Source organism: Lissotriton helveticus, chromosome 3_1 (genome assembly GCF_964261635.1).
Source record: "Lissotriton helveticus chromosome 3_1, aLisHel1.1, whole genome shotgun sequence".
NCBI classification, from domain to species: domain Eukaryota; kingdom Metazoa; phylum Chordata; class Amphibia; order Caudata; family Salamandridae; genus Lissotriton; species Lissotriton helveticus.
The window spans coordinates 1862414908-1862442568 of NC_136061.1; the positions used below are offsets into that span (position 1 = coordinate 1862414908).

Below are 27661 nucleotides of genomic sequence, written 5' to 3' on the forward strand. Positions count from 1 at the left end.
TAGTACCAAGCAGCAGGTGCACGTTAGGATTCTGCAACATCTATGTGCGATTTTGCACAGTGACCCCAGTTATCCAGTGGCCCGCCACTTTGATATGAAACACAATAAAGATATTAACTGTTTAACATACTTTGTTGTAGGGGCAGTGCCTAAACTGAGAAGAGGCGGTAACAGAGAAGTGAGGCTCAGACAACTCGAATCGATCATGATCTTGGAATTCGATAGCAAGTGGCCAAACGGCCTCAACAATACAGAAGATTTACATACTTTTCTATAGGCTGGTCCTTGAATATTACTATCTGATATTTTCTGTGTTTGATCTCTTGTGAATCAATATGATTTATGTCACCCTTGGTAGTCAGGTTCCCTGTTACCAAGGGGTATGCAGAACCAGTTGCTAAGGTTAATTATTTGGATACACATTTGCTCTGTTTGCCCTGGCTAGTCAGGATCCCTGTTAGCCAGGGATTTCATTCTACATCTGTATCAACCCCTTTGTATAAATAAATATATTTAACCTAAATAATTTTTTGATATTTTCAAATTTTAGCACTATTTTTATACACAGGGTGTTGGTAGTATCACTTTTTATCACTTTTTATGATGAACCCTGTTAATAAAATGAAATGTGTTTTTTTTAAGCTTTTATCATACAGAATGAGACTTTTGTCCATCTGTGTAGTTAGCATGGAATAACCATTTCTATAATGCAGGTAGTTTTATCATGTTTTATGCACTTTATCTCTTCTCTTGTAAATAGATTGTAATATCAATGTGATTTTTTGCACTTTAGGACATGCACTGTTTACACACTTGTTTAGCACTTTACACTTTATGCACTGGATTAAATCAAACACCCATGAAAGTCATGGGTGCGGCGGACCCTTATTCATTGTATGTCACTAACTTATTTAGGGGTGGGCATGTAACAAAATGGAAAAAGAACTTGAGCAACTAACGGATTTATCCGGTAATAGTTTTTATTGCTTTTAAACAAACAATGATTACATGTTTGATACAAGTATTTATACTATTTATTTAGCTTCTTTGCACATGTCGTGGCGAGAAGTATGTCTACCATGTCTATGATCACATGATGTGTGGGACGGGCTTGCACCAGTGTTTACTTGGCATTATAAAAAGTAAAGATGTAACAGACAGTTTTATGCATGTGAACAAGGGCGTGTAGCCCGAAACGCGTTATGCATTTCCTGCAAATTAACATCTAACCTGGATTAAAGAACTGTTATTCAATCTGGTGGTCCGTCTCCTGCTTAGCGCTTCGCCGATCTGTGTGGTTGGAAGTGGCGTCTTTGGAGTTCTTCGTGAATATATATATATATATATATGTATATATATATATATATATATATATATATATATATATATTGAAAACGCCGGAATCTCCCAGTCCTCGGGGTTTTCCACAATTAAGAGCACTCAAAGCCAGTACATCATGGGTTCGCCAAGTATTTTATTACAGATATTTCTCTGCAGATAAGGTCAGCTTACAAACGCGTTTCGGCGTTGTCGCCTTCGTCAGTGTAAACTGGCGTTTGTTTTGAACATTATTTAAACACAAACGTGGTGACCATATGTCACGTGTTGCCTATCCAATGAACAACAACATAAAGGAAGGCACAAAACTAGTCATTCCAAATGTGCTTATGCGGCAGCCATTTTATAGTGGTCCAAACAAAATGTAAATCAATATTCACGCTGCATTAAATACAAGTATATAGTGCAAATGCTTGGGTTCAAATGAGAATTATACTCCTGTTATTTTCAAAATCAATCATTCACATTACCCAGTACTGTATAATGTACATTCTCGTATCATGGCGCCTATAGTGCCTTCAAAACTCGTGACTCATTACAATTCATTCATGAGTCCTCAAGAAATGTTCACAGTTTAAGTGATATGTAGACAATCAGTCTTCCTATGCTCAGTTATCACGCCCTGAATGGGCATAACGTTATTCAAGTGATTCATTTATCCGTAATATACTCAAGATTTAGGGAAAAAAAGGGGCATACATTTCTGAATATACACAAACATTTCTTGTTCCAGGTTTCCAAGAAAACATAACACAGTAAGGTGGGATTCTCATATGTGTGTCCACATCTCTTCTTCATTGTTCATCCCACCCGGGGCCTTGGTATGTAACTGGATGATGAATCTCGATTCTAGAGTTCTCAATTTTTTTACCCAGTTGCCCCCTCTCTCTGTTCTGACTAATTGATCCAGAATGAAAAATGTTAGTAATTTACTATTACTATTGTGTTTCTGCTCGAAATGGCGAGCTACAGGGTAGGTTGGGTCTTTTGTGGTGATCGCCCTCATGTGTTCAAGGATCCTCAATTTGGTAGGTTTTACTGTGCTCCCTATATATTTGTGTCCACAGGGACATATCAAGCAGTACACTGTATAGTCAGAATTACAGTTAAGCAATTTCGTGATCTTGTTTTTTGTTTTCTTGCCTGGAATTGAGTATTCCTTGACTTTTTTCGAGTTTCTACAGGCCTTGCACTTCATGCAAGGAAAGAAGCCTGAGACAGTGATTTTTCTCTTTTTCTTCTTCTCATAGTGGCTATTCACCAGATAATCTTTAAAGGAATTCCCCTTTCTATATGTGATGAGAGGATAATCGGATATGGATTTTCCGATTATGGGGTCTGATTTCAAAATCCTCCAATTTTTCCGCATTATATTGAAAATTTCTGGAGATTTTTCTGAGTAGTCAGTGATTAGTCGGATCTTTGAATCTGGGGATTTGGGTTTATCAGTTAGCAGATCTTTCCTCCCCACTAGATCACTTCTCATTTCTGCTCGATCCAAGATCCCTTTCCCATAGCCTCTCTGTGAGAATCTTTCCCTCGACTGCTCCTTTGCTTTTTCAAACTCCTGTGCAGTTGAGCAATTGCGTTTTATTCGCAAGAACTCTCCAAGGGGAATGTTATTGATAACACTGCGGGGATGGTAGCTGCGTGACTGTAATATGGTATTACCCGCGGTAGGTTTTCTATAAACCGCGGTTTGAATAGAACCATTTTCCACATAGACCCGAAGGTCCAAGTAGAAAACCTCACTCTTGCTGATATTGCTTGTGAATTTAAGATTCAAACTGTTTTTATTCAATTCAGCAATATATTCCTCAGCTTCAGACTGTGGACCACGCCACACCAAAAAGAGATCATCGATGTAGCGGGTCCACAAAATAATACTATTCATCCATCTGTCATTTTCCCCCGCCCAGGTCACGTGCTTCTCCCACCACCCCACGAATAGATTCGCGTAGCTGGGGGCGAAGCACGTGCCCATCGCGGTCCCCTGGAGCTGTAAATACAAAAAAAATATATATATATATATATATATATATATATATTACCTACTGGCGGTCGCCAGTAGGTATATATAGTTAGGATTTTTTCCCAATGGGATTTTTGAAAATTCTATGTCTAATAACTTTGGCGTTTGTGGACGGAATTGGCTGAAATTTTCTGGAAAATGGAACATTTTGTTTCTGAGCAGCCCCTGAAAATTTGGGGGGGGGTTTGTCCAGGGGGGGCCGAGAAAAAAGGGGGGTCCCAAAACGTGTTTTTAACATTGAGTTTTCCATAGGGCGGTTAGCCTCACTTTTAGCCCGAACGGCTGAATGGATTTGCACGATACTTGGCTAAATTGTAGGGACTGGTAGCCCGATGTGCCTTTTGTAGGTCTCAATATATGTGCTGCAGTGGATTTTGAGAAATTAACGTTCAAAAAAAGATATATATCTGTAAGCGCGGACCGGGCAGCGCCCCGGTTCGCGGACCTTAAGCGTACCGGAACTTCGCGTAGCGAAGCTGATTGGCTCTCCGGTGTCTGTCAACATTCTAAACAGTCCGGAGCGGCCGCCATCTTGTCTCTCGGTAGGATCGAGAGACAAGAGGAGGCCAAAACAAAGGGGGAAATAACTATAAGGGGGCATAGTAGATCCTCGCTGACCCCCTAGGTTTAATGTGGAGGTTTTAAAGGGGCCTCGCGGGGCAAAAAAAAATAAAAAATTTTTTTGGTTTTTTTCGTGGTTAGCGCCCGGTCTGCGAACCGGGAAGCGTTCTGGGGAGCGTACTACAATGAAAAATGAATGATAGTCTTTTCAAATGCTGTATGTTAATTGATTGTTGGATTTTTTGATTATTTTTTATTTCCTTTATCTTCCCAGGGAGCGACCCGGTACGCGAACCGTTGAGCGCCTCGGTTCGCGGACCTTAAGCGTTCCGGGAGTCCACCATTTTGTGTTTCGGTCGAATTAAGATACAAGATGGAGGGCAAATAATGTTCGGAATGGGTAGAAGGGGGCACGGTAGAGTTATCTTGACCCCCTAGGTTTTCTGAGGGTGGCTGAGGAGGTTTATATGTGCGAAAAAAAAACATTTTTTTAAAAAAAATTCGCGAGGTTTGCTCCCGGTACGCGTACCGGGTAGCGCCCCAGGGAGCGTACTTTGTTGAAAATTAGTGAAAAAAGTTAGAGTAAAATAATAATTGTGAGTGATTAGATGTAGGGTAGCTCTGAGAAGAGCTTTTGGGTTTATGGTACATTTAGGTACTTATAAGTAGGTACCAATGCACATTCTTAAATTCAGAGTGAAAACTCTGTTGCCCTCATCTGAGAAGTGAACTCCATCTCCTCTGTAGATATCTTGCATGTAGTAACGCAAGTTATTGTTGTACAGGGAGCCCATTCCATGGTCTCTCATGTAAGCTGAAACAGATTTGTTTACATGCTTCCTCGACTTCTCAATTTGTGGACAAAATTGGTTTGACCACCTTTACTTACCACGTACTTGACATTCGACAGCTTATGATATTTGCTATTAAAAAACCATTGAAATTCACTGAAAAAACCATAGGTTATAGACCATATATAGTTAGGAATTAGCATTTACAAAACCTTGAAAATTCACTGAAAAAACCATAGGTTATAGACCATATATAGTTAGGAATTAGCATTTAAAAAACCTTATTTTACTCACAAAAAACCATTGAAATTCCATATATAGTTAGTTGCACTAACTATATATCGCGCACCCGCAATCCACTGCTGATGATGTCACATATTACATCATTCATGACATGGTCAGTGACATCACTGATGACATCACTGATGACATCTCAAATGACATCACTGATGACATCACTGATGACATCTCATTTGACATCATTCTTGTGCTAATACGATAAACCTCTTCAGACTCTTAGATACACCCAGTGTATACAGACACTCACACACTGTTACTCATCCATGGAGTTACTCACACACCTAGTCAGTCATGCAAAGAATCAATCACACCTCTATTTCCTCAACTATACAGTTATACACACCTTACTTATTCAAACATATACTAACACATATTTACTCTCTTATACAATCCCTGATACAAGTTCACAATGATCCATACAGCCACTCACACATTCAGTGGCTCTCATGCACAGTTATTTATATATGCCAAATCTCACATGTACTGTGTTTTACATATGTACTTACTGACATGTAGCATTGACATATCCATTCACTCATCAATACACTCATGCACACAGTCAACCGCCCATGTAGCTGTTTCCACATGCACTCTTGAACTCATACACCTAGTGAATCAACTGCTCACACATCTATGCACAGAGTCACACACCTCCCAGCCACCCCCACACAAACTCAATCTCCCATACAAATACTTGGGCAACCAATCAATAACATATGTAGCCTCTCGTATAGCTAATGATCCACACATGCAGCAGTTTACATCACAACAGACATACTGAAGCAAACATTCAGGCAGTTTAGTCACTAACCCATGCATTTAGTACGACACATTTATTCACTCACTCATACAGTCACTCACGCACCTACTAAATCCTTCATCGAGACACTTATACATCCACTCATTCTTCAATATATCTAACATATTTAAACTTTACAGAAACACACAGTCACTGGATGATGTCATCAGTGACGTCATCAGTGATGTCATCAGTGATGTCACTGACCATGTCATGAATGATGTAATATGTGACATCATCAGCAGTGGATTGCGGGTGCGCGATATATAGTTAGTGCAACTAACTATATATGGAATTTCAATGGTTTTTTGTGAGTAAAATAAGGTTTTTTAAATGCTAATTCCTAACTATATATGGTCTATAACCTATGGTTTTTTCAGTGAATATATATATATATATATAGATAGATAGATAGATAGATAGATAGATAGATAGATAGATAGATAGATAGATAGATAGATAGATATCCATTAAGACCCAACATCTTATAGTAAAATAGAGTGACACATTCCGTGACAATCCTTCCCCGTGTATAACAAAAAAGCATATTTTGTTCTCTATCTGAATGTATATTACACTGTATACTGTACACCATCAAGTTACATTAAGAAACAATCCCTGTCTATAAAGGACAGATTATGTTGTATCCTATATTAGGATTGCAATTATATTATATGTTACTCACTATAACATTCAGTGAATACCCTTAAATTTGTTAGCCAAACTAATGAAAAATAAAAGGGCAACTCAAATGATCAATCCAACAGAAATATGTGTAGTTCCCTCTCTGTTTTGAGTCCATACTTAACACTTAACACATTGCCACGTCTATCCACCTAGTTTCACATTTTCTCAGACTTTGAATATTTTCCCCATCTCTTCTATCAGTTTTGATTTGTTGACTGCCTACAAGTTTTCTGCTATGACAATCTTTGCTCGCATGGTGTACCTAAAAATCTTTAGTTATAATTCATCCCTGTTGATTATAACTCATAGATGTCCTTTCCATCGAGTATTTTAAATGAACCACATAGATCAAGTTGCAGACACAATATTTAATGTGATACAGTAATGTCTATTACAGTTCAAAAAAGTTGAAATCAACAACATTTTCTTTCTGGAAAAATCTTGAAAGTGTGAAAATTTTCCCATACCATATTTGCCGCATATGCAAGACCCACATTTGTGAAAACCTATAGGACATGTAGGTGACCAGCTTATAATCAATGATGATTAGTGCATTGGGTTTCCTCTAGAATGTTGGAGGTTTGAGTCCTCTTTAGAAGTTGTATTCTTGTAGTTTAATTGTACTTTGTGATCCTGGATTTTCTTTCACTTTCAGCCAAGCAGGGGAAAAATATGTTTAAGTTTGTGCATTATAATTAGTTAATGTTTGCTTATAATTTGTATTGAAGGTCAAATGTTCCAACTGATTGGTTTTTGAGATTACACCCATGTGGTTTGAATCAGCAACAGTGTTTCACAATAAATTAATTTACTTTGTGTCGTGTTCTGTGATTGGTTCCTTTGATATATTTAAAGTGGATAAACAAGATGCCCTCCGATTACTCTGATGTGAGAGTCCTGTAGTTAGGATTTAATCTTTTCTGGATAACTGTAGAGCACTGACAGAGTAAGCTATTTGCTATCATAAGCAAGACGTAACTACCTAATCATGGGTATGCGTGGACAATTGTTTGAAAGACTGTTCTGGTCATTGGATTTTGAAGATTGATATCATACAGAGGGGACTAATAGTACTCTTGTTGGAAAAATATCAAATAAGTGGTATTTTCGCTTCTGTTATGTTTTGTATCATTCTGATCGAATCACACTGGGGTCTTATATGACTTATCATAGAAAGTTGTTAAAATTAAATTATATGGAAAGAGCACCTTGTACATTTTGGATATATGGCCACATTTTTGGATGTATGTTTTATTATCAAGGGTACAAGTGTGCACATTTGATGTTTTTGTGTGTTCTTTCCCATTACACATTTTGGGCTTTGACATTTATTTATATTGTTTGGTAATCTTTTGTATCTATCACTATGTTTAGTTAAATGTTCTCTCTTTGTGTATATTTCATTCTCATTTCTTTTATAAAGGGAATAGTATCTATGGACAATTGGCTGCATTTTCCACTGATGTTATACTGTTTGTTTTGTCCTTCTAAAGCATGATATTAGTCGGGTTTTTATGCTGTAAGTGTACCTGCTAAATATACTATGGTGTTAATATTTCATTTACTGCTATTGCTAGTTGATTAGCATTGTTTCTGTGAGACAGATATCGAGTGGTTCTTTTTCTGAGGAGGAGTTACAGGTACTCATAAATGATTCATACATAATGATATCACCTTGACGGTTATAGATGTATCTATATAGAGATACATTGATTAAAGAGAATTCTTGGATTTAGCGGTTTTGTTAGTTGTGCTTTGTATGATCTCTCCCATGTTGTTGATATAATACACCGAAATATTTTGAAGGTTGAATGTAATCACAGTATACTATTTCGTTTTTCATGAAGGCTTGCAGCTGCAATCATACAATTGATAATAATCAGCGCTACCGTCATCATTAGTCGGAAGAAGTTAAGAATGGAGGAGCAAACTGAATAGAATCACAAAAGGGCGAAGAACATATACTATTGTGTTTATATCAATGGGTCAGCTGATAAACACAAAGGATATCTGCATCCGGTAGTAGAAAAACAAAACCTGTTTTTCTTCAGACTAGCAGTTAAGAATCCTTGAAGCTGAATTGTTGGGAAGCACAGATCTGGGTTCCAACTCTGTTTAAATAGTCACCACAATGGAACACATGACTGCAGACTGAGGGCCATATGTATCAAGCAAAATTGCGATCGCAAATGCCAAAATTCACAAAATAACGGCGTTTGCGATTGCAATTTTGCTAAATGGTATGTATGAAGGCAAATCTGCGTGCAAAATAAGGAATCACAAAATTTGCGATTCCTTATTTTGCGATTGCATTTAAGGAATCGTAAATTTTGCGATTCCTTAAATGCAATATAAGAAGCACCAAAAAAGTGCAATTTGTCCTTAAGGAATCACAAATAACCACCAATTTCAAGTTGGTGGTAATTTGCGATTTCTTTGAAAAATTAACTTTTTTGCATTTTTCAAAGTGCAATGTGAAGTACATACATGCCCTTAGGGCATGTATGTGTGCCACATGTGCACCCATGCTTATTTCAGGGGTGCAACAGGGTGTCCTTTTGACACCCATGCACCCTTGAAATTGCATTCTCAATTTGCGATTCTCTAATCTTCTTAATCTTAATCTTCTTAATCTTCTTAATCTTTCTTAAGAAACCTGGGGCCAACCTTTCTGACCCCGCCAACTATCGCCCCATTTCCCTGCTTCCCTTTCTAGGGAAAGTCTTGGAGCGACACATGACCAAGGTACTTACCACCTATGTCGAAGAAAACCGCATCTTAGCTCCCCGCCAGGCCGGCTTTCGCCCAGGTCACTCCACCGAGGCTGTCGTGCTCTCAGTACTCGACACTCTCAGAGAGGGATTAGATACGAACATCCCCCAGGCCTTGGTGCTACTCGATCTCTCCGCCGCCTTTGACACGGTGGACCATTCAATCTTACTTTCCCGTGTCAGGGCGGTGGGGGTCGGCGGCACAGCTCTGGTCTGGCTCTCCTCCTTTCTAAACGGCCGCACTCAAGCGGTTCGCCTAGGGGACTTCTCGGCTGAACCCCGGAAGGTGCTATGCGGTGTCCCACAGGGCTCTTCCCTCTCTCCCCTACTTTTCAATCTGTATATAGCCCCCCTTATCTTTGCACTTCAGCAACAGGAGGTATCCGTATATAATTATGCGGATGACCTCCAGCTAATTTTTTCTCTCTCTCACTCCCCTCACTCTAAATCCAATTTTCAATCCACCATGCTTTTTATCCGGGACTGGATGAATCACAACCACCTGGAATTAAACCCCGATAAAACCGAGTTGGTGTTGACAGGTGGTTGCTCCAGTCCCTGGTCCCCCCTCTTCTGGCCCCCCTCCCTCGGGCCCCCTCCCTCTTCCTCCCCCGCTGTTAAAACCCTTGGCATCAAACTTAATGACCAACTCACTTTACATTCCCAGGTGAGCTCGGTGGTTTCTTCCTCTTTTCTGTCTCTCCGCACCATCCGAAGGGTCTCTCGGTTTTTCTCCTTCACGGCCCTAAAACTCATCACATTGGCTATGGTCGTCTCCCGATTGGACTACGCCAACTCCCTCTATCATGGCATGCCGGCCTATAACGTCCGCCGACTACAGCTGGTTCAGAACCAAGCTGCACGCCTGGTCTACAATCTCTCTAGATCCCACCATGTCACCCCCCTTCTGAAATCCTTACACTGGCTCCCCATTCTCCAACGCTCTCAATTCAAGGTAGGCTGTCTTGCCTTTCAGGGCTTATCAGGCTCTGCCCCTATGTTTATATCCTCAGAGATTAAACCTTATGTTCCCAGCAGGGAGCTCCGCTCCTCTACCCTCCATCTGCTGGTCATCCCCCGATTTCGCCGTAAGAAATGGGGAGGCTCCAAATTTTCCACTCTTGCCCCCATATTTTGGAACTCCCTCCCGGCCCACCTGAGAGGCACTACCCAATATCCACTTTTTAGAAAGGCTTTAAAGACATTTTTATTCACCAAAGCCTTCCCCCAATAAATTACCGTCCATCCCCGCTCCATTCTCTTGTCCTTGAGGACTTGGTTTATCACAGCGCCATGAAACCGTTCCGGTGAACGCGCGCTTTATAAATATTTTAAACTCAAACTCAAACTTAATTGCTAATCCCAAATTGAGAATGTCTTCCCATTCATTCCTATGGGCTTCTAGGCCCATAGGATTGAATGGGGAGGGATTCCTTAATTGTGAATCGCAATTTGAGATTCGCAATGAAGGAATATGTAGGATTCGCAAAAGTTATTGCAAATCCTACATACATAGCATTTTGCGATTCTCAAATAGCGATTCGCAAAAAATCGCTATTTGAGAATCGCAAAGGAGGATTTTGATACATATGGCCCTGAACCACTACACCACAGATCCAAAGGTATACACAACATGTCTGCCAAGCATGTGTAGAAGGTCAATTATACTGAATCCTTTCTTGTTTCCTGAATGTGTACAGCAGTAATTAGAGAAATCGAATGCTAAATAACATGTTAAGGCAACAGCCATCTGCGATTCCACCCTTTCTTGTCCTGTCTCTTATTGTAAATAAGGGTGTATTTCACATATTACCTCTGAGTCCAGACAGAAACCCTGTTTTTAAATCCAGTGGCATACCCCATAGCATAGAGTCCAGGTGTGAAGAGAGGGCACCAGAAAGCACAACGAACCCACATCAAATAAATAGAAAGCAGCATGTATCTGAGATCTCCTCATCAATCGAGCCCTTTAGCAGGGACGTAACAGATGCCCCCGCTGCAGAGCGAGGATCCCCCAAGCTCCCGGGCCCCCCCTCAGCACAGCACTCAGTTCTGCAGAGCTCCTGGTTGAGCCTGGAGGGGACCCCTCCACGTGCCTTGCAGGGAGGCCCACTCGAGTTTCGTTATGCCAGTGCCCTTTAGCTATAGAAAAAGGAATCTGAGGGTTTAACCGCTTCGACGCTGATGACGGCTCCCGGCCGTCATGAGTCACGGTGGGTGTGTGCTGATGACGACCAGGAGCCGTCATGACCACGCCCGCGATTGGAATGCTCAGCACTGCGGCGGAATTCGCACCGCAGTGATGAGGTTAACATGGGATGGTTTCCTGGGTGATGGTGAGGCCACTTGCGCCCTTGTGGTTCCCAGACATTTTACTTTGCTGTTTACAGTTCACTCATTGTGAGGATTATGTGTTATCAAGATGAAGGGGCTAGGGGATAAAGGGATATGCCTTTATATTTTTTTCTTGGCTTCACCGCATTTGTGGTTGACATTTACAGGAATAACTCAATTTCCATTGCCTGTTCAAAGATTCATTGCGTTACTTACTGAATGTTGAATTATTCTTTGCATTTTTCTGTACCCAATTGTAGGATTCAGTGTTTTTCCATTTAGCTTATGCAGCATTTCTTCCATGATTCTGATTTATTTTGTCTTTCTCTTGTCGTTTGGAATTGTTCGTGACTTTGCATTCATCATTTATGAGGGATTTGCATGGGACTGTCACCTCTTCTGTGATAAAGACCTTTGTTATGTTACTCAGAAGCCCTCAACAAATCTTATCTCATAAAACCTTGTGGAAATATTTTTAGTTTCTCAAGTATATAACAGTAAAACATTTAAAAGAGTATCTTTTCCTAATTACAAAGATTCATTACACACCAAAGTTCTATGTTAACTCTTTTATATAGTCTTCATTTACCTATTTCATTTTTTGTAAGTCTTGGGCAACACACAGTGGAAAGTACAGTGAAGCAGTTTTTGACCCAGGCAGATGGAAAACCAACTTCTACAATGCCTTAAAGAGCATCACCGTGGATGGGGAGAAGGTATTTACGAAGATCGATGACTCATCCGGAAGAGCTCAAGATCCCCACAAGGTGTTCAAGATCAACCACATAGATAATCCTCAAGCAACTGAAGATCAATTAACTGCTCCTAACCGAGGTAAGGATATCCAGGGTCTTTTGCAATGCCTCTGTTGAGGGATGCAACCTCTATAGATGAATGTGAGAATGATGTTCGAGTGTAAGTCAATCAATGGTAAACTGCAAGTCCTAAATCTCACCTTGCACAACCTCAGCCAGGCCAGGCAAACCTAACCACATGAATAAACTAAAACCTCCACATCACGTATGCAGAGTGCATCCTTAGACCACCGCTTCACTGAAAGACCACAACAGAAGAAACCACCAGAATGGTCTGTCATCTGATCACACCATATCTCGAGATAAAATTGCTTTCATGGCAATGTCACAACTCCTGATTAGGACACACACCACAAGACAAATCACACCACTGCATTAGACTGACAACAGTATATTTCCTATTCCTACCACGCCTTATGATCAGTTCAGATCGCAATGCTCTGACATACTATATCTGCCTGGCAGATCGCACCTCCTGACAGAGCACTACTAAATAAACACAAATGCCAAAGGTTCAGTACAATGCTGATATGGTATAGAATGATGCAAGGGCATGATGATTGTACAGTACAGTGATGAGTGTAAAGCCTGGTGATGATGGGGCGCTTTTGATGGCCTTCAATGCTAGATGTATTTAAAATTGTTCTGAGTGTAAAGTGTGTGCAAGTTAATGAGAGGTAAATTAGGGAAAGCATTTCTAATGAGTATTCAGCCTGGCCCTTTTGGTGCAAATAGAGATCTATTCATTCCAATATGGAAGCGGGGTAAATGTTGTGTTTGTCTGAAATACTAAAGACTATCTTTTCAAGTTAATCTGCTGTTCTCAATTACTTTTTCAGGTCATTTTGGCGGAATCACCAGACGTGATCAGAGAGGACAGAACAATGAGAAGAACGGCTGTTCTCGCCTCACACAAACAATTCCAGCCCAGGTATAGACCTTAAATTACCCATTTGTGATAGAGCTTTCCGCACAGTAATAACTTTCAGTGCTGATAAACCAAGAGTCATCTTACGTCTTCTGCTGTGTTATGCTGGTAACTACATGTCTTCAAATTCCTTTTGATTTTTGTTGTCTTAGTCAGAGCAGGGCTAATAAATTCATAGGCAACTAGCTGAGGTTTCAATTGCATTTCATTTGTTGATTAGGCCATGGAAATTTTGGGAGATATCCAACTGAGTTATAGTTTGAGTGTTTTTAAAATGAGAGCCGGCATCCAGTGTCGGACAGGACAGTGCAAAAGTAGATTTATGGATAGGCTAGTGCTTCTAAAAGATATTTGTGGGTTAATTATGTAAGGACACTGTTATTGATTTTACAATTCTATGTTTTGAGTAGGGGTGGGTGGAATTTGCGTAGTCATGCTACGCAAAGCTCTGTGAAACCGTAAAAAATTTCCACGAGCACTCAAAAGTTCAGTGAACACACAGAATTGCTTGTTCCGCCCGTTCGCAATTTTGGAGGACCTAGCAGAGAAGATATCAGGCCTCTTAGAGATCTCTTCAGCTACAGCCTGCAGCTTTGTACTGCTAAACGAATGTGGGCTCTGAAAAAATTACTAAGTGTGAATGTTTAAATCTTGACCAGGCGAAGGCACCAAAAGTATCCGGCCAGCCAGAGGACTTCCTTAGACACAAAATTCAATTGTCTCCAGCTCTAAGCTTTTCCTGCCAAAACCAGAAGCTTTACCTGGACCGTGACCAATGGGTATCTGACCTTTTGGAGCCCTCTTTGTCTACAACTGGCTATTTTGCCGTACTGAAGATCTTGGACTTCAATTTTTGAGACTAAAGGACTGATTATGTGTTTGGCTGTCTTACCACCATACCGCTGCTGCAGCAGTCTCCCCCCGCCATATTACGATATCACCGCTAGGCCAGCTGTGGTGTTTTTGACGGCGGGAAATATTTTTTCATGTGTGTCGATGGAGGTGTGTATATTTTGACTACACACATGTTAAATGTACACATATGCATGACACATGTGAAAAAATACCTACTACCAGTTCTTTTCCATTGCTGGACTCTGAGTCATATGTGCCTAGTTCAGTCAATGGGTAAAATTGCAAAAGAGACTTACCTGGATTTCGGCACCAACAGGGTAGTTTTCTTCGGGGTCCAGATGCTGCTGTGACAGTGGGACCTGGAGGGATCCATGTGGAAGACTGAAGGAAACAAAAGTAAATGGGTGAGTATGCACCTCAATTCCTTTGATTCCGCCAACTTGAAACAGGCAGTCTTCCTGGCATGGTTGGCTTGACGGAAAGCCAGCTCATAATTTTGATGGCAGTGAACTTGTCTTTACAACACTCTGACAGCTGCTTTCCCCATGCCACATTTGAGGCAGTCGGTGAATGGCTGGCAGTGGCAGCGGTACTCTGGTGTTTTTTTCCCCTTCAAAGTGCCGTCTTAATATGGCAGGCAGACCGCCAACTAGGCACCAGGAAGCTGGGTATCCAACGCCATTGCGATGGTGGTTCCCTTACCACCAAACTCGTAGTCAGGCCCTAGAACCTGCCCGGCTACTTGGGAATGCAGGAAGGAGGGGCGGAACAGGAGGAGCGAAGAAAGGAAGTGGGCAGATTGTAGGCAGAGTGCAAAGAAGAAAGATGTAATAAAGAGCTCTTGCAACATACCATCGTGTCTGAGTGGTTTGTGGCCCTTCGACATGACACCAAGGTAAAACCTTCATCTGGCTTGAACCTGATTTCTGATTCCAACCGTGCTCCATCAGGGTCCCCCTCAAATCACACCTAAGTCCCGGTCTACTGCCACCAGTTGACTGCACTTTGGCCGCTATTTTCCCCTACAAATAAAAAAAATATATATTGCTGGTTCCTCTAACTGGATTTTTGTCATTTCTGTGTAATTTTATTTAGTAAAATGTCTCTATTTTTCTAATTCAGTTTGGTATTTTAATTGTATTATGTTTTGACTTAATTACTTTTTTGTTAATGCTTAAATAATTTACACATCTTATAGGGTAACGACACTGACTCCCTTTACAAGATCTGAAGCCCTTTCTAACAATATAAGTTTTAATTGGCGATCCCACACGACTTCCTCAAATGGATTATTCTTACCCCCACTCCCTCCCTGCCAATGTATATCTTTCTCAATTGACAACAACACCTTGTACTCATCTAAGGTTCATATCGAGTATTAAAATATCCTGCAATTAGTATCATATCGCTTCTTCCCATTGTGGTTGACAACATCAATTAAACAAGTCGTCACGCATTGAGTTCAATGAGAAGCCGAATCCCTGCTTTCCTTTTGTTCAAATGGATTTGTTTTTCAGAATAATAAGATAAAGGGCTTTATTTAGACCTTGTAAGGATATACCCCGCTGCCTGGTAGTCTACAGACCACCATATTTGGGGACCTTCGCCTGCTCGACTTGAAATAATCATATACCAGCTACACCAAAGAGTATTTGTGAGTCGTCTTCATCCCATTTCGAATTATAGCTCTGTTACGCAGACTGGTACTGCACCAGCTTTTCTATGGCGACTGTACATATTCAGAGCTTCTGTCTCATACCTCTCTGTGTAGGACTGGTAACATTGCAGCTCACCAATAAAAGAAGTGGCATCAGTGGCGGCCAGCACAGTTTGGGGGTGGTGGGGTGGGGGTGCGCGTGCGCGGGGGGTGGGGAGGAGACAAGGGTAAGCGTGTATAGAAAAAAGAAATAAAAAAACTTTCCTTCTTGCTGCTTCCTCACAACGTCTCTCCTCCGTAGTCCCTCGCTCCGGCCTGGAACAGGAAGCACACCCAGGCTCCCCATAGCTATCACAACACTGCAATACAATGTTTTGATTGGTCTGAGCACCCACAGGCTGTGGGAGCCTAGGCATGTCCTCCACCCTGGCTAACATGCAGCCTGGGTGGAGAATATGCAAAGTGCGCATGAATGTTTGGCCAGCCCGAGATGTCTAGCCAAACATTCATGCGCACCTACAAAGTGTGCTTACCACTCCCCCTGCTCCTGTCACCATAGCAGCCCCACCAAGCCCTGCAAAGCTGCTGCAGCAGGAACAAATAAAATTATAATAATGTCCAGTTATTATCAATTTATTTTTCCTTTATTTCATTGCAAAGAAAGGAGTGAGCCGACGCTCCTCCGCCTTAGAGGAAGTGCCGCCACTACTGGCATGTGGCAGAGAGACTATCAAGGAGAGCAGTGCTTCGGATATTTCCTGGCTGTCAAAATGCTTTTGGCAGCAGAGGCCTCATTACTTAGGAACAATCGAACTGTGCCTCCTGGCAGGTAAAGACAAACTGATCAATGGAAGTAGGGAAAAGAAAGTGCTTGAAGGGGGCATTTTAAAATCAATATTTCTGTATAGCAGTCTTGCAAAGTTTACTGTTACTTTTTAGGAGTGCTTTTAAGAAATGTTCGTGTAAATACCATGTTACCACTATGATTTTTAGATTTGAAACCAGGAGTGCTTTTTGCCCACAAGTGGTGTTTCCAAGCCCTGCCCCAGACATTAGAGCCTGCTCTATTAAATCAAGCACACTGACATGCTCATTTTAGGTGGGAGACTCCCAACTGTTTAAGCTAAAATTACTTTGTTATTGATTTCTCCCACTTAACACTTCCTTTACTTCTTTGAAAGTTAGAGGAATTAAATTCCCGTCTATTTTTAAATATTTCCTTTTATCTGCTCCCCAATTCCCTCATCTTTAATAAATATATATGCTTGACTTGTAAAACAACACAGCTGCTGCTTGGTAGTTATATCCCTGTTTGTAAATTCTCTGCAGGATTTGATTGAGGATGTCAATTCTATGAACCTCATGGACCCTCTACCAGGTAAGGACCATGCGAATACTGTACTTTCTTTTTCTAGTATACACATTGTTCAGCGCCGCCATAATCCTGCTCCGGTTTCTTGATAAAAGGCAACAGTTGAATACAATATCGAATATTTAGAAGAAAAAAACTCCACTATTAAGAACATGGGTCAACACCTAATTTTTGGGAAATCTTGCTGAGAGCGTCATATACTGAAACACGTGCTAGGAATTGGGGACAGTCGCATGTGGGAAATTATCAAAAACGTTTTCCAACTATCAAAGTCAGTTTATTTACACCCTGCACAAATTGTGCTGCAGTGGCACAGGCACATTAACCATCATTATTTCAAATATTGCTTCACTAATAAATAACAAGTCACCGACAATGCAAAAATAACTATTTTAAGATATTAGAACACTGGAATGTTTGGACCTCCATTGTAGACAATGGAGTACCCCATGCTTTTACTGGCCTTTAAAGGCCCGCAAAGCAACATTCCAATGTTTTTTTCAAATGCCTCTAGGTGCCCAAGGGAATTTAAACCCCTTAAACTCTGAGAGGACTTTGTTTTATTTGTTGTAGATTCAAGATTCAAGATTCAAGATTCAAAGATAGCTTTATTCGGCATTTGACAAACACCATAAAAGCGGGCATAAATACAAAATACAATCAAACACAACAATAAAACTTGGTGATTTAAAAAGGACACTACACAAATATGCAATTCATTACACTTATCAATTAATCTAATCATAAAAACCATTTAAAAACTTTGCATAAAATTCATTTGATAGGAAGGTAGATTCATTATGTTGATGGAACAGTTGAGGTAAATATAAACATATTTGTGTATTATATGATGTTATTAGGTACAAAATAATACTCAAACAAACCCTCATACTCCTAATCATTTCTCATGGTTCCTCTACATTTTATAATAAACGACAAAAATGTTATCATCACTACAATGGTAAGCTCATCTTGGAGCAAATACAATCTGTGAAGGGCAGATTTACAACTTCTCAAACCCCATGACTTTAACAGCGGTAACAGGTATTTTTTCCTCCCCCACTGGTAATACTGACAGAAGAGGATACAGTGTATATTAGACTGGATGGCTACTCCATCACACGGACATTTTATCAGTTTCCCGGACCAATCATTTGGCGCAGGGAACGTTATTAACCTAAAGAAAGATTCCATCCTCATTCGTGCTAAGAGCATTCTGTGGTAGCATGAAAAATTTGGCGCCAAATAAGGATGCAGGCCATGATCGTGGAGGATCTGCCGATGGGCAACGATAGTAGACTTGTGCCCATCCAGATAATATCTCCTCTCCTCCAGTAAATCAAGGCATGACTTTTGTAATGATTTTTTTGAGATTAGGGCACATGATGTTGGGTTTGAAAATAACTCAGGTTGGTTGATAGAATTCAAAAATTTCTTCATATATGCCAACCACGGCTGCTTGGAGCCCTCGGCTTGACTCAGGCAATCATGAATTACTTCCCTATTAAAAGTCGTATCCTCACATGTCCAAATCTTAAACCATAACATAACTGGCGCTATCTTTATCAAATCACTGATATGGGGTCTATCAAGTTCATTGTGGCATATGGTGGTGGATGTGGAGCGCGGGACTGCTAAAAGATATCTCAAAAAAGCATTTTCCACCCTTTGTATTTGTGAGATATCCGCAAGTCCCCAGATCCCCGCTCCATAAACCGCTGTAGACACACATTTTGCTGCATAGATCTTAAGTAGTGTGTCTACCGGTTTCCCGCCAAGTTTTTTAGCAAATTGTTTAACTGCCCCTATCGAGCGTGCAAAGGCCAAATTCCGAGAGGTGATCGCTGAGGACCATGTCCCCCTATTATTAAAAATGATGCCCAAATAGGAAAACGTTTTAGACATAGCTATCTTTGACTCATTAACAAAGGTTTTGCAGTCAGGAACTTTTTTACTGGTTGTACAGGACATCGTAAAGGTTTTCCCCACATTTATTTTTAGGCCCCTAGAGCTCATGAAGGTTGCAAAACCCATTAGCGCCTTTTGAAGTCCCCGCTGAGTGCGGGCCATGATCACCGCATCATCGGCATATAGCAATAGTGGGACTGAGAGACCATTTATCTTGGGGTAGTCCACCTCCAGAGCAATTAACGATACTGCTACCTCGTTAATATATAAGTTGAATAGAAATGGCGCAAGTATGCAGCCTTGGCGAACACCCTTCGCTATGGGGAATTTTCTGGTTTGCTCGGCATTTTTGCCAAATCTCACCGTGGCGCCTGCATCTCTATACAGCTCCTGGATAAAACTTAAAATGTTTTTATCTATCCCCATTGTGGCCAGGGTTTTCCACAACATTCCATGATCTAAGCAGTCAAACGCCGAGGTTAAATCGATGAATGTTAGGAAAAGATTCCCTTTTTTGCTCCAATATATTTATTCATTATGAGGGACAGATTTAGACCCTGCTCTACGGTTCCCAGGCCGGACTTGAATCCATATTGGAATTTTGAGAGTATCCCCTTACTCTCGGACCAGGCTTGTAATTTAGTTAAGAGAACCCTCCCTGCTACTTTCATTAGGTTGTCTAGCAGGGAGATGGGACGGTAGCATTTTGGGTCTTGTCTATCCCCTTTTTTAAATATTGGGATGACTATTGCTTCATGCCATGTGTTGGGGAAACCTAAGTTAGTGTAAGCGTTCATGACATTTGCAAGTAGGGGGGCCCACAGATCCACATTCCCCTTAAATAGATCAATGGGAACTCCATCAGGCCCAGGGGCCTTTAGGCTAGCGCTCTGGCAGATCGCTTGTTCCACATCTGCGGGGGTAAATATTACATTTAGTGGGAAATTACTATGAAGCAGTGAATGAACCTCACACCCCGCCTCCGGGTCATCTTGTTCAAACGATGCAAGTGATTCTTTCTTGTAGAGGGCGGTGAAATAGTTAACCCAGGTATCTTCTGGAATACCTATTTCCAAGGAGTCTTCCTTCCTGTCTGAGAAGAAGGGGGCATTGATTTCTTTCCAGAACATCGTGTTATCCCTTAGGGCACTTGCCTTGATCAGGGCTTCCCAGGCTGCGTTTTTAAGGTCTAACTGTCTAGTTCTTAGGGTCTGCTTATATGCTTGCCTAGCCTCCTTAACTCGGCCGCTATCTCTTGGGACTGTCTTTAAGGCCTGCACAAGGGCTTTATGTGCTATAGTGCATGCTCGGTTGAACCAGCCATGTAGTCTTTTTGCCTCCCCTGACTTTAGTTTTTTAAATAACTTGGCGTTTATTGTGGCGGTAATTGCGTCATACGCCTGTATTATTTGCTCGGGGTTGGTGCTTGATTCTAAGCAAATTGCAAACTGGCTCATTTCTTTCTGAACCAAGTCTTTCAGGAAGTTTGTGGGATCAATTTTTGCCCATTTTATGGCGTAGCCGTTTTTCCTGGCCAGCGCCACTGAGCGACCATGAAGTATATTCATCGTGCTTGGTTTTAGGATTCCCAGTTTCCCTAGACTGAGGGAAGTGCTGATAGGAAAATGATCGCTTATTGCAAGATCCTCCGTATCAAAACCCACCACCCAGCCCTGATTCCTGTTCGCGACTAAAATAAAGCCGATTACAGTGCCTGCCCCACGGCCAAAGTAGGTAGTCTGAAATGCCACAGATGGCTCACAAAGTTCGTTGGCAAAGGCCAAATCCCAATCATGCATGAGCTGATTTAGGAGGTTCCCCACTATGGAGTGTTCGAAGTGCGTAGTCGGGTCTCCCCTTAAGTCAAAGATGCCACAATTTTTTGTTTGACTATAGGGGCATAGATGGCAATTAAAATCCCCAGCTATGAGAAGGCAGTCTGCCCCCTGCCCACCTCTCTTTAGCAGTGAGTCCAACTCCGCTATAAAGGTTTTAACCTCCACTTTTGGCGCGTTATTATAAATATTTATCAGGAAGAAAGAACGCCCATTTAATTTGATAAACAGACCTTGTAGTAGGCTCCCTACCCCTGCCTTCGATTCACTAACCTCATAAGTACACTTTTCTATATTACAGAGGTTAGAGGTAAAAATGCACAGACCCCTCGAGCCTCTACCTCGGGTGCCCTGCATCGAAGGGACGTAGAATGTACTAAAACCCTCAATATGGGTCTCATTTAAATCCCAGCACTCCTGCAGGCAGATTATGTCCTGCCTTTCCATGAAAGCTAGGAATAGCGGGTCCCTCGCTTTTTTAGCCAGCCCGGCAATATTCCAGGATGTTATTTTTAGCAAGCTTTTTTCCTCGTTACGTGGGCTCGAATCTTCCTGACTGGTTACTGGGACAGTACCCACGGGCAGAATTCCAAACTCATTATGAGTTGGAATATTATCTGCTATACATTGGTGTGCATACATGCAGGTAGTTTCAGCTGTGGTCCCAAGTCCACGCTCATTTGATGGCATGCTATGTTGATCAGTTAGGTGTAAGCCTGACAGGTTTCCACCCCCCGTAGCATGATCTTGTGAACTCTCTAGCGCCACGGGATTAATACATTCTACCTGGGTAAGGACATCATGGGTCTTAATTGAGGGGGTTGAGGTTACTGATGCCCCGGGAATGACCTTTGTTGGTCAATCGACCATATCTAAGCAGTCGTATCTGTTCCTTGTGGGAACCCCCCTCCAGAAATCAGGATTTGGGTTTCCTCTGCTATGGTACCAGGGGCGAGAATCCCAGCCTCTGGTCCAGTAATTATTACTGTTCCTGTTTCTGTTGGAATGTCCCACCTGCGTCCAAGGCCAGTCTTGCACTTCATCCCAGCCAGTTGTAACAGCGTAATTGGGGATATTTAAAGGGGGATAGAAGAAAGAAAGGCGCTGTACGTCAATCCCCCCCCTTTTTTCGAGCGCTGGCCAGGAAGAAATATAGTCAGCCAAGGCAGGATCGTCACAGTTGACTATCACACAGTCCCCCTGTAGGCTTTTTTTCGTATCCCCAATCCAGTACACTCTTCTCACAGAATTTATTCTGCTGTGATGTGATGACTGGAGAGGTCTATTTTGACTTAGCCATTGCAGAACTTTGTTCCTCAATGACCACGGGGGCTCGTCCGAACCATCTGTCAATTCTGGCACCCCTGTTAGGACCACAGTGTAAGGGGTAGCCTCAGGTGGCAGATGGAACGGGCGCCTAAACCTAGTACCCTTTCTCTCTTTTCCCTGGGGTTGGGGAGGCTGGGTTTTTTGTGATGAATGTAAGGTCTCCTTAAAATTAGCTAACTGGGTATTTAGGGCCACAAGGGCCGGGGTGGGTTGCAGATTACCGCTAATGGTATCGGATTGGCCCTTTCCCTCTACAGTCGGGGGTTTAGGTGTATTTTGTGAGTTTGAACTGGCACTCTTATTAGTCTTGGAGTTTACTTCTCTATCTTGTGCCAGGGGCTTTGGACACGTTGCTGATAAAGTGGGCGGTTGAGCCGTTTTACTTGGCTCTTTAGGTTTCCCCTCCCCCATATCTAAGGTGCCCAGTGACTTCTGAGTAAATACGGGGGTATTTAGTTTTGCAAGTTGTTTTTCAATAATCCTAATGCTTTTTTCCAAGGGTTGCAGATGGTATTTTAACAATTCCCCCAAACTGTTTGTGAGAAAATCATGCAGTGAGACACATGTGGTGCAAGGTTTATGTATTCCACCTACAGCGCCTATTGCATCTAGGTTCCCCGGTGGTTCAATGTTCTGTGAAAACGTGTTAAGAACCACTCTATCGGTGGAAAGATGGATTTGCGGAACTACAATAGTATGGCTATTCTTATTCGGGTTGCAAGGATAAAGAGTAATTGATGGAGCAGATGCAGTCTCCTGTATGACCAACCCACTACTTGGCCTCTTGGGTATGGCGCCCTCCCTTTCACCCGTTGGATTAGGTTCCGCAGCTGTGTCTTTGTTGTGTGAGAGTTGTAAATCCGGTGTTTTTTCTAAATCATCCAGCGAATCAGACCCTGATGACAATTGTGTTGCGGACAAGTCCACAGTGTTTGGAACTGTGTGAACTAGTGCACTAGCTTGATTTAACAAGGGAATGATCGGCCCCTTTAGGATTGGAGTTTGTGCTGAGGCAAGGGGACCCATGGAGGATCTTCTTCTAGCAGCCTCCAGTTCATGTGACACCCTTCGTTCTATCAGTTGAATGGTATTATCGATAACTGCATTGGTCTTGTTTAAGAATAAATCGATGGGACCAGTTATATCGGTGATTTTATCAGTGGTTTTTTCTGTCTTTCTCTTCCTGGTAGCTCTATTCATGGTCAAGCGCTATGCGATTAAGACTCGGCAGTATTAAAGGAACAAAGAAACTGAGCTCGCAGTAAGCAAAGGTGGAAGTGTAGTTTACCGCAATTTTTAGCAAGAAGAGAGTACAGAGCAAAGAGTCAAGTGAGAAAAAAACACAAATACCGTGGCCCAGTCCAGTCTCTCACAGTCTGGAACGGGCTGAAACGGGCCCGCCCTTGGCCCGGGCTTCGCCCGGCGTCCCGCGAGACGGGGGTGCCTGTGAATTTAAACGCCTCCTGGCGCGCGAATGACGCAGGTTGCGCCGCAAAGGATGGTGGGCAGTGTAGTTTTTACCGCTCCCCAGCACCGCGCTCCGCTTGGCGGCCTCACCCCAAGATGTCACAGGGGTCGGGCAGCGGGAGGCGGGTGGGCAGGTTGCACAGCCAAGAAGAGATTCCAAAGGAAGCGTGAGGGCTTCTCACAAGGACCTGGCAGCAGCAGTCCGTCACAAAGAACTTCCCCCTCTCGACCGGGGTGCCTGTGAATTTAAACGCCTCCTGGCGCGCGAATGACGCAGGTTGCGCCGCAAAGGATGGTGGGCAGTGTAGTTTTTCCCGCTCCCCAGCACCGCGCTCCGCTTGGCGGCCTCACCCCAAGATGTCACAGGGGTCGGGCAGCGGGAGGCAGGTGGGCAGGTTGCACAGCCAAGAAGAGATTCCAAAGGAAGCGTGAGGGCTTCTCACAAGGACCTGGCAGCAGCAGTCCGTCACAAAGAACTTCCCCCTCTCGACCGGGGTGCCTGTGAATTTAAACGCCTCCTGGCGCGCGAATGACGCAGGTTGCGCCGCAAAGGATGGTGGGCAGTGTAGTTTTTACCGCTCCCCAGCACCGCGCTCCGCTTGGCGGCCTCACCCCAAGATGTCACAGGGGTCGGGCAGCGGGAGGCGGGTGGGCAGGTTGCACAGCCAAGAAGAGATTCCAAAGGAAGCGTGAGGGCTTCTCACAAGGACCTGGCAGCAGCAGTCCGTCACAAAGAACTTCTACTCATGAATACATGACTACAGGAGAGCTTATCGTCTTTTTTTGAAGCACTCTGAGCGGGAGGTGTATGCTGTTCAACAGGAGTGCGGGGGTCTCTTGTGGTTGGTCCTATGGCTGGATTTTGTGTCCTGACTTAAAAGTGCTCCATCTGAAATTCAGTATCGAGAAGACCCTCAACAATTTCTTCCAGCTTCTCCCACAAACTTTATCTTAAGACGAAATTCTGATTCCTTACAGAGTGGTACTGGACTACAGCTGTAGTCTGTCAGGTCAGCTTCAATATGGCTTCTTCGTCCGCAACCAGCATGGATCCCCCAGTCCCGGGTGCAGACGTCGGTTCATTTGCCCCTGGTTTCCTCATAATACAATCGATAAGTAAGGAGTCGGCATCTCCTCAGTTGGAATCCGTCCCCTGATGCAGGCGGGCGTGTGCAGAGTAGACACTGGACACAGTAGACAGTACCAGGAATGCATGCAGTTAACCACAGCCAAGCAAGGGTCACTACTTTTGTACTATTTGTTGTAACATTCTGCCCTCTAGTGGCAGAAGGTTCTAATAGCCTTATAGCCCGCCGTAGCTGGGCTATACTGGCTATTAAAGTTCCGCTCCCTTGTTAAAGTCCCTCGCCTTCGGCTCAGGCCTTTAACGCTGGAGCGGGCCTTTAACAGCCGGTATAGCCCGCTACGGCGGGCTTTAAGGCTATACTAGAATATTGTAATGTTGGGAGCTCCATTGAAAACAATGGAGTAGCTCTGGGCTTATAATGGCTGGTATAAGACCAGAGCTCCGATTTTGGAAAAGGGGGGTGGTGATGGACAGAGTTTCTGAATGATGCAGAATACTCTTACCAAGTCAAGAGATCATGGTTTTAATCCATCACCGTTTTTTAGCTCAATGCACCATCCCAGCTCAGAACCTGGCTATATGCAAATTAGTCTGTTCCTGTCCCAGTGCATGATGGGAACAGGGCAAACCAAACTACCAAGCCAATTCTTATACTGGGAAGGAAACAAGCTTCCGGGGACCGGTTTCTGGCATCACAGCCTTCTTCGGCCCGGCTTGCTTGAATCCTGATGGTGCAATGAGCAAGGGACTCACGTCTGAGTATACCCTCCCACACATAGTGTGGATAAAACCGATTTTGGAAAAGGGGGGTGGTGATGGACAGAGTTTCTGAATGATGCAGAATACTCTTACCAAGTCAAGAGATCATGGTTTTAATCCATCACCGTTTTTTAGCTCAATGCACCATCCCAGCTCAGAACCTGGCTATATGCAAATTAGTCTGTTCCTGTCCCAGTGCATGATGAGAACAGGGCAAAGCAAACTACCAAGCCAATTCTTATACTGGGAAGGAAACAAGCTTCCGGGGACCGGTTTCTGGCATCACAGCCTTCTTCGGCCCGGCTTGCTTGAATCCTGATGGTGCAATGAGCAAGGCGGGCTTTAAGGCTATACTAGAATATTGTAATGTTGGGAGCTCCATTGAAAACAATGGAGTAGCTCTGGGCTTATAATGGCTGGTATAAGACCAGAGCTCCAACATTCCAATGTGGCTGTAAACAAAGGCTTCAGGGAGCCTGAGGGGATTACAATCCCATTGCGCTACCTGAAGCCTTGGTTTCATTTGTTAGAATACTCTGCCCTCTAGTGGCAGAATGTTCCAATAGCCTTTTAGCCCTTCGCTGCTGGGCTATACCGGCTATTAGAACATTGGAATGTTGGGAGCTCCATTGAAAACAATGGAGAGCTCTGGGCTTATAATGGCTGGTATAAGCCTGGAGCTCCAACATTCCAATGTTTCTTTGTTCACAGCTCTGGTTGTGAAGAAAGGGTTCAGGGAGCCTGAGGGTATTCCAATCCCCTCACGCTCCCAAAAGGCTTTGTTTTTTTGTTAGAACATTCTGTCCTCTAGTGACAGAATGTTCTAATAGCCTTATAGCCCTTCGTAGATGGGCTACACAGCTATTAAAGTCCCTCTCACTTGTTAAAGGCCCTCGCCTTCGGCTCGGGGCCTTTAATAGCCGGTATAGCCCTCTACGGCGGGCTATAAGGCTATATTAAAGTTCACTCCCTTGTTAAAGGCCCAAGTCGAACTCTGGAGCGGGCCTTTAATATAGCCTTATAGCCCGCCGTAGAGGGCTATACCGGCTATTAAAGGCCCTCTCCAGCGTTAAAGGCCCCGCGCCGAAGGCGAGTGCCTTTAACAAGGGAGAGGGACTTTAATAGCGGTATAGCCCATCTACAGAGGGCTATAAGGCTATTAGAACATTCTGTCACTAGAGGACAGAATTTTCTAACAAAAAAAACAAAGGCTTTTGGGAGCGTGAGGGGATTGGAATCTCCTCAGGCTCCCTGAACCCTTTGTTAACAACCAGAGCTGTGAACAAAGAAACATTGGAATGTTGGAGCTCCAGGCTTATACCAGCCATTATAAGCCCAGAGCACCCCATTGTTTTCAATGGAGCTCCCAACATTCCAATGTTCTAATAGCCGGTATATCCCGCTCTGGCGGGCTATAAGGCTATATTATAGGTATGGAGATTTTGCACTCAACTAACACTGGCTCCCAATCATTTTCCAGACCTTCATTGCTTTGATTAGGTAACAGTAACTTTCATCGAACCCAAACAGTAAGTACACAGCTGCCATGGTATGTCCACTTTTAATCCCACACAGGCACGCTGACTTTTAATCCCACCCAGGCACATTCTTACGATGTGAAGTTATAACTTAGAAATCATGCTGACATAAACCCAAAACTGCATCACATAGAAGGCATGCAGGTGTTACATTCAGAAAAATCTGAACACAGTTGGTTCTGTTTTAGTAGGTTTAAGAAATGCTAGAGAACCTAATACTAGACTATTCTAACAATAGAGGATCCGGAGGACCAGCAGAATTCAAGGAGTCCAAAGGAAATCTAAAACAGTCTTGAAAAATAGTGGTACTAAAATCAAGGGCCTGGGGAAATAAGCGTGGCAAAAATATTTCTAATCCACCACTGAGCCTTGCCACCATTTATATGATTAAACAGGATAACACGTGAGTGAGTGGAGGAATGTGCCATCCTTATTTGGGAGCATGAATGTGGTGTATAATATAGCCTTATAGCCTGCCGTAGTGGGCTATATTGTCTA

The 27661-nt window shown here is 42.8% G+C and overlaps 1 protein-coding gene across 2 annotated transcripts in view; it reads left to right on the forward strand.

Moving 5' to 3' along the window:
• Positions 1-27661, forward strand: part of LOC144823913 (interferon regulatory factor 3-like) — a 295117-nt gene that overhangs the window by 202471 nt on the left and 64985 nt on the right. For both annotated transcript variants that reach the window (XM_078682823.1, XM_078682822.1), the window contains exons 4-6: positions 12222-12447; positions 13268-13359; positions 17198-17246. In XM_078682823.1, coding sequence (XP_078538949.1) covers positions 12222-12447; positions 13268-13359; positions 17198-17246 — 367 coding nt within the window. The remainder of the gene's footprint in view (positions 1-12221; positions 12448-13267; positions 13360-17197; positions 17247-27661) is intronic.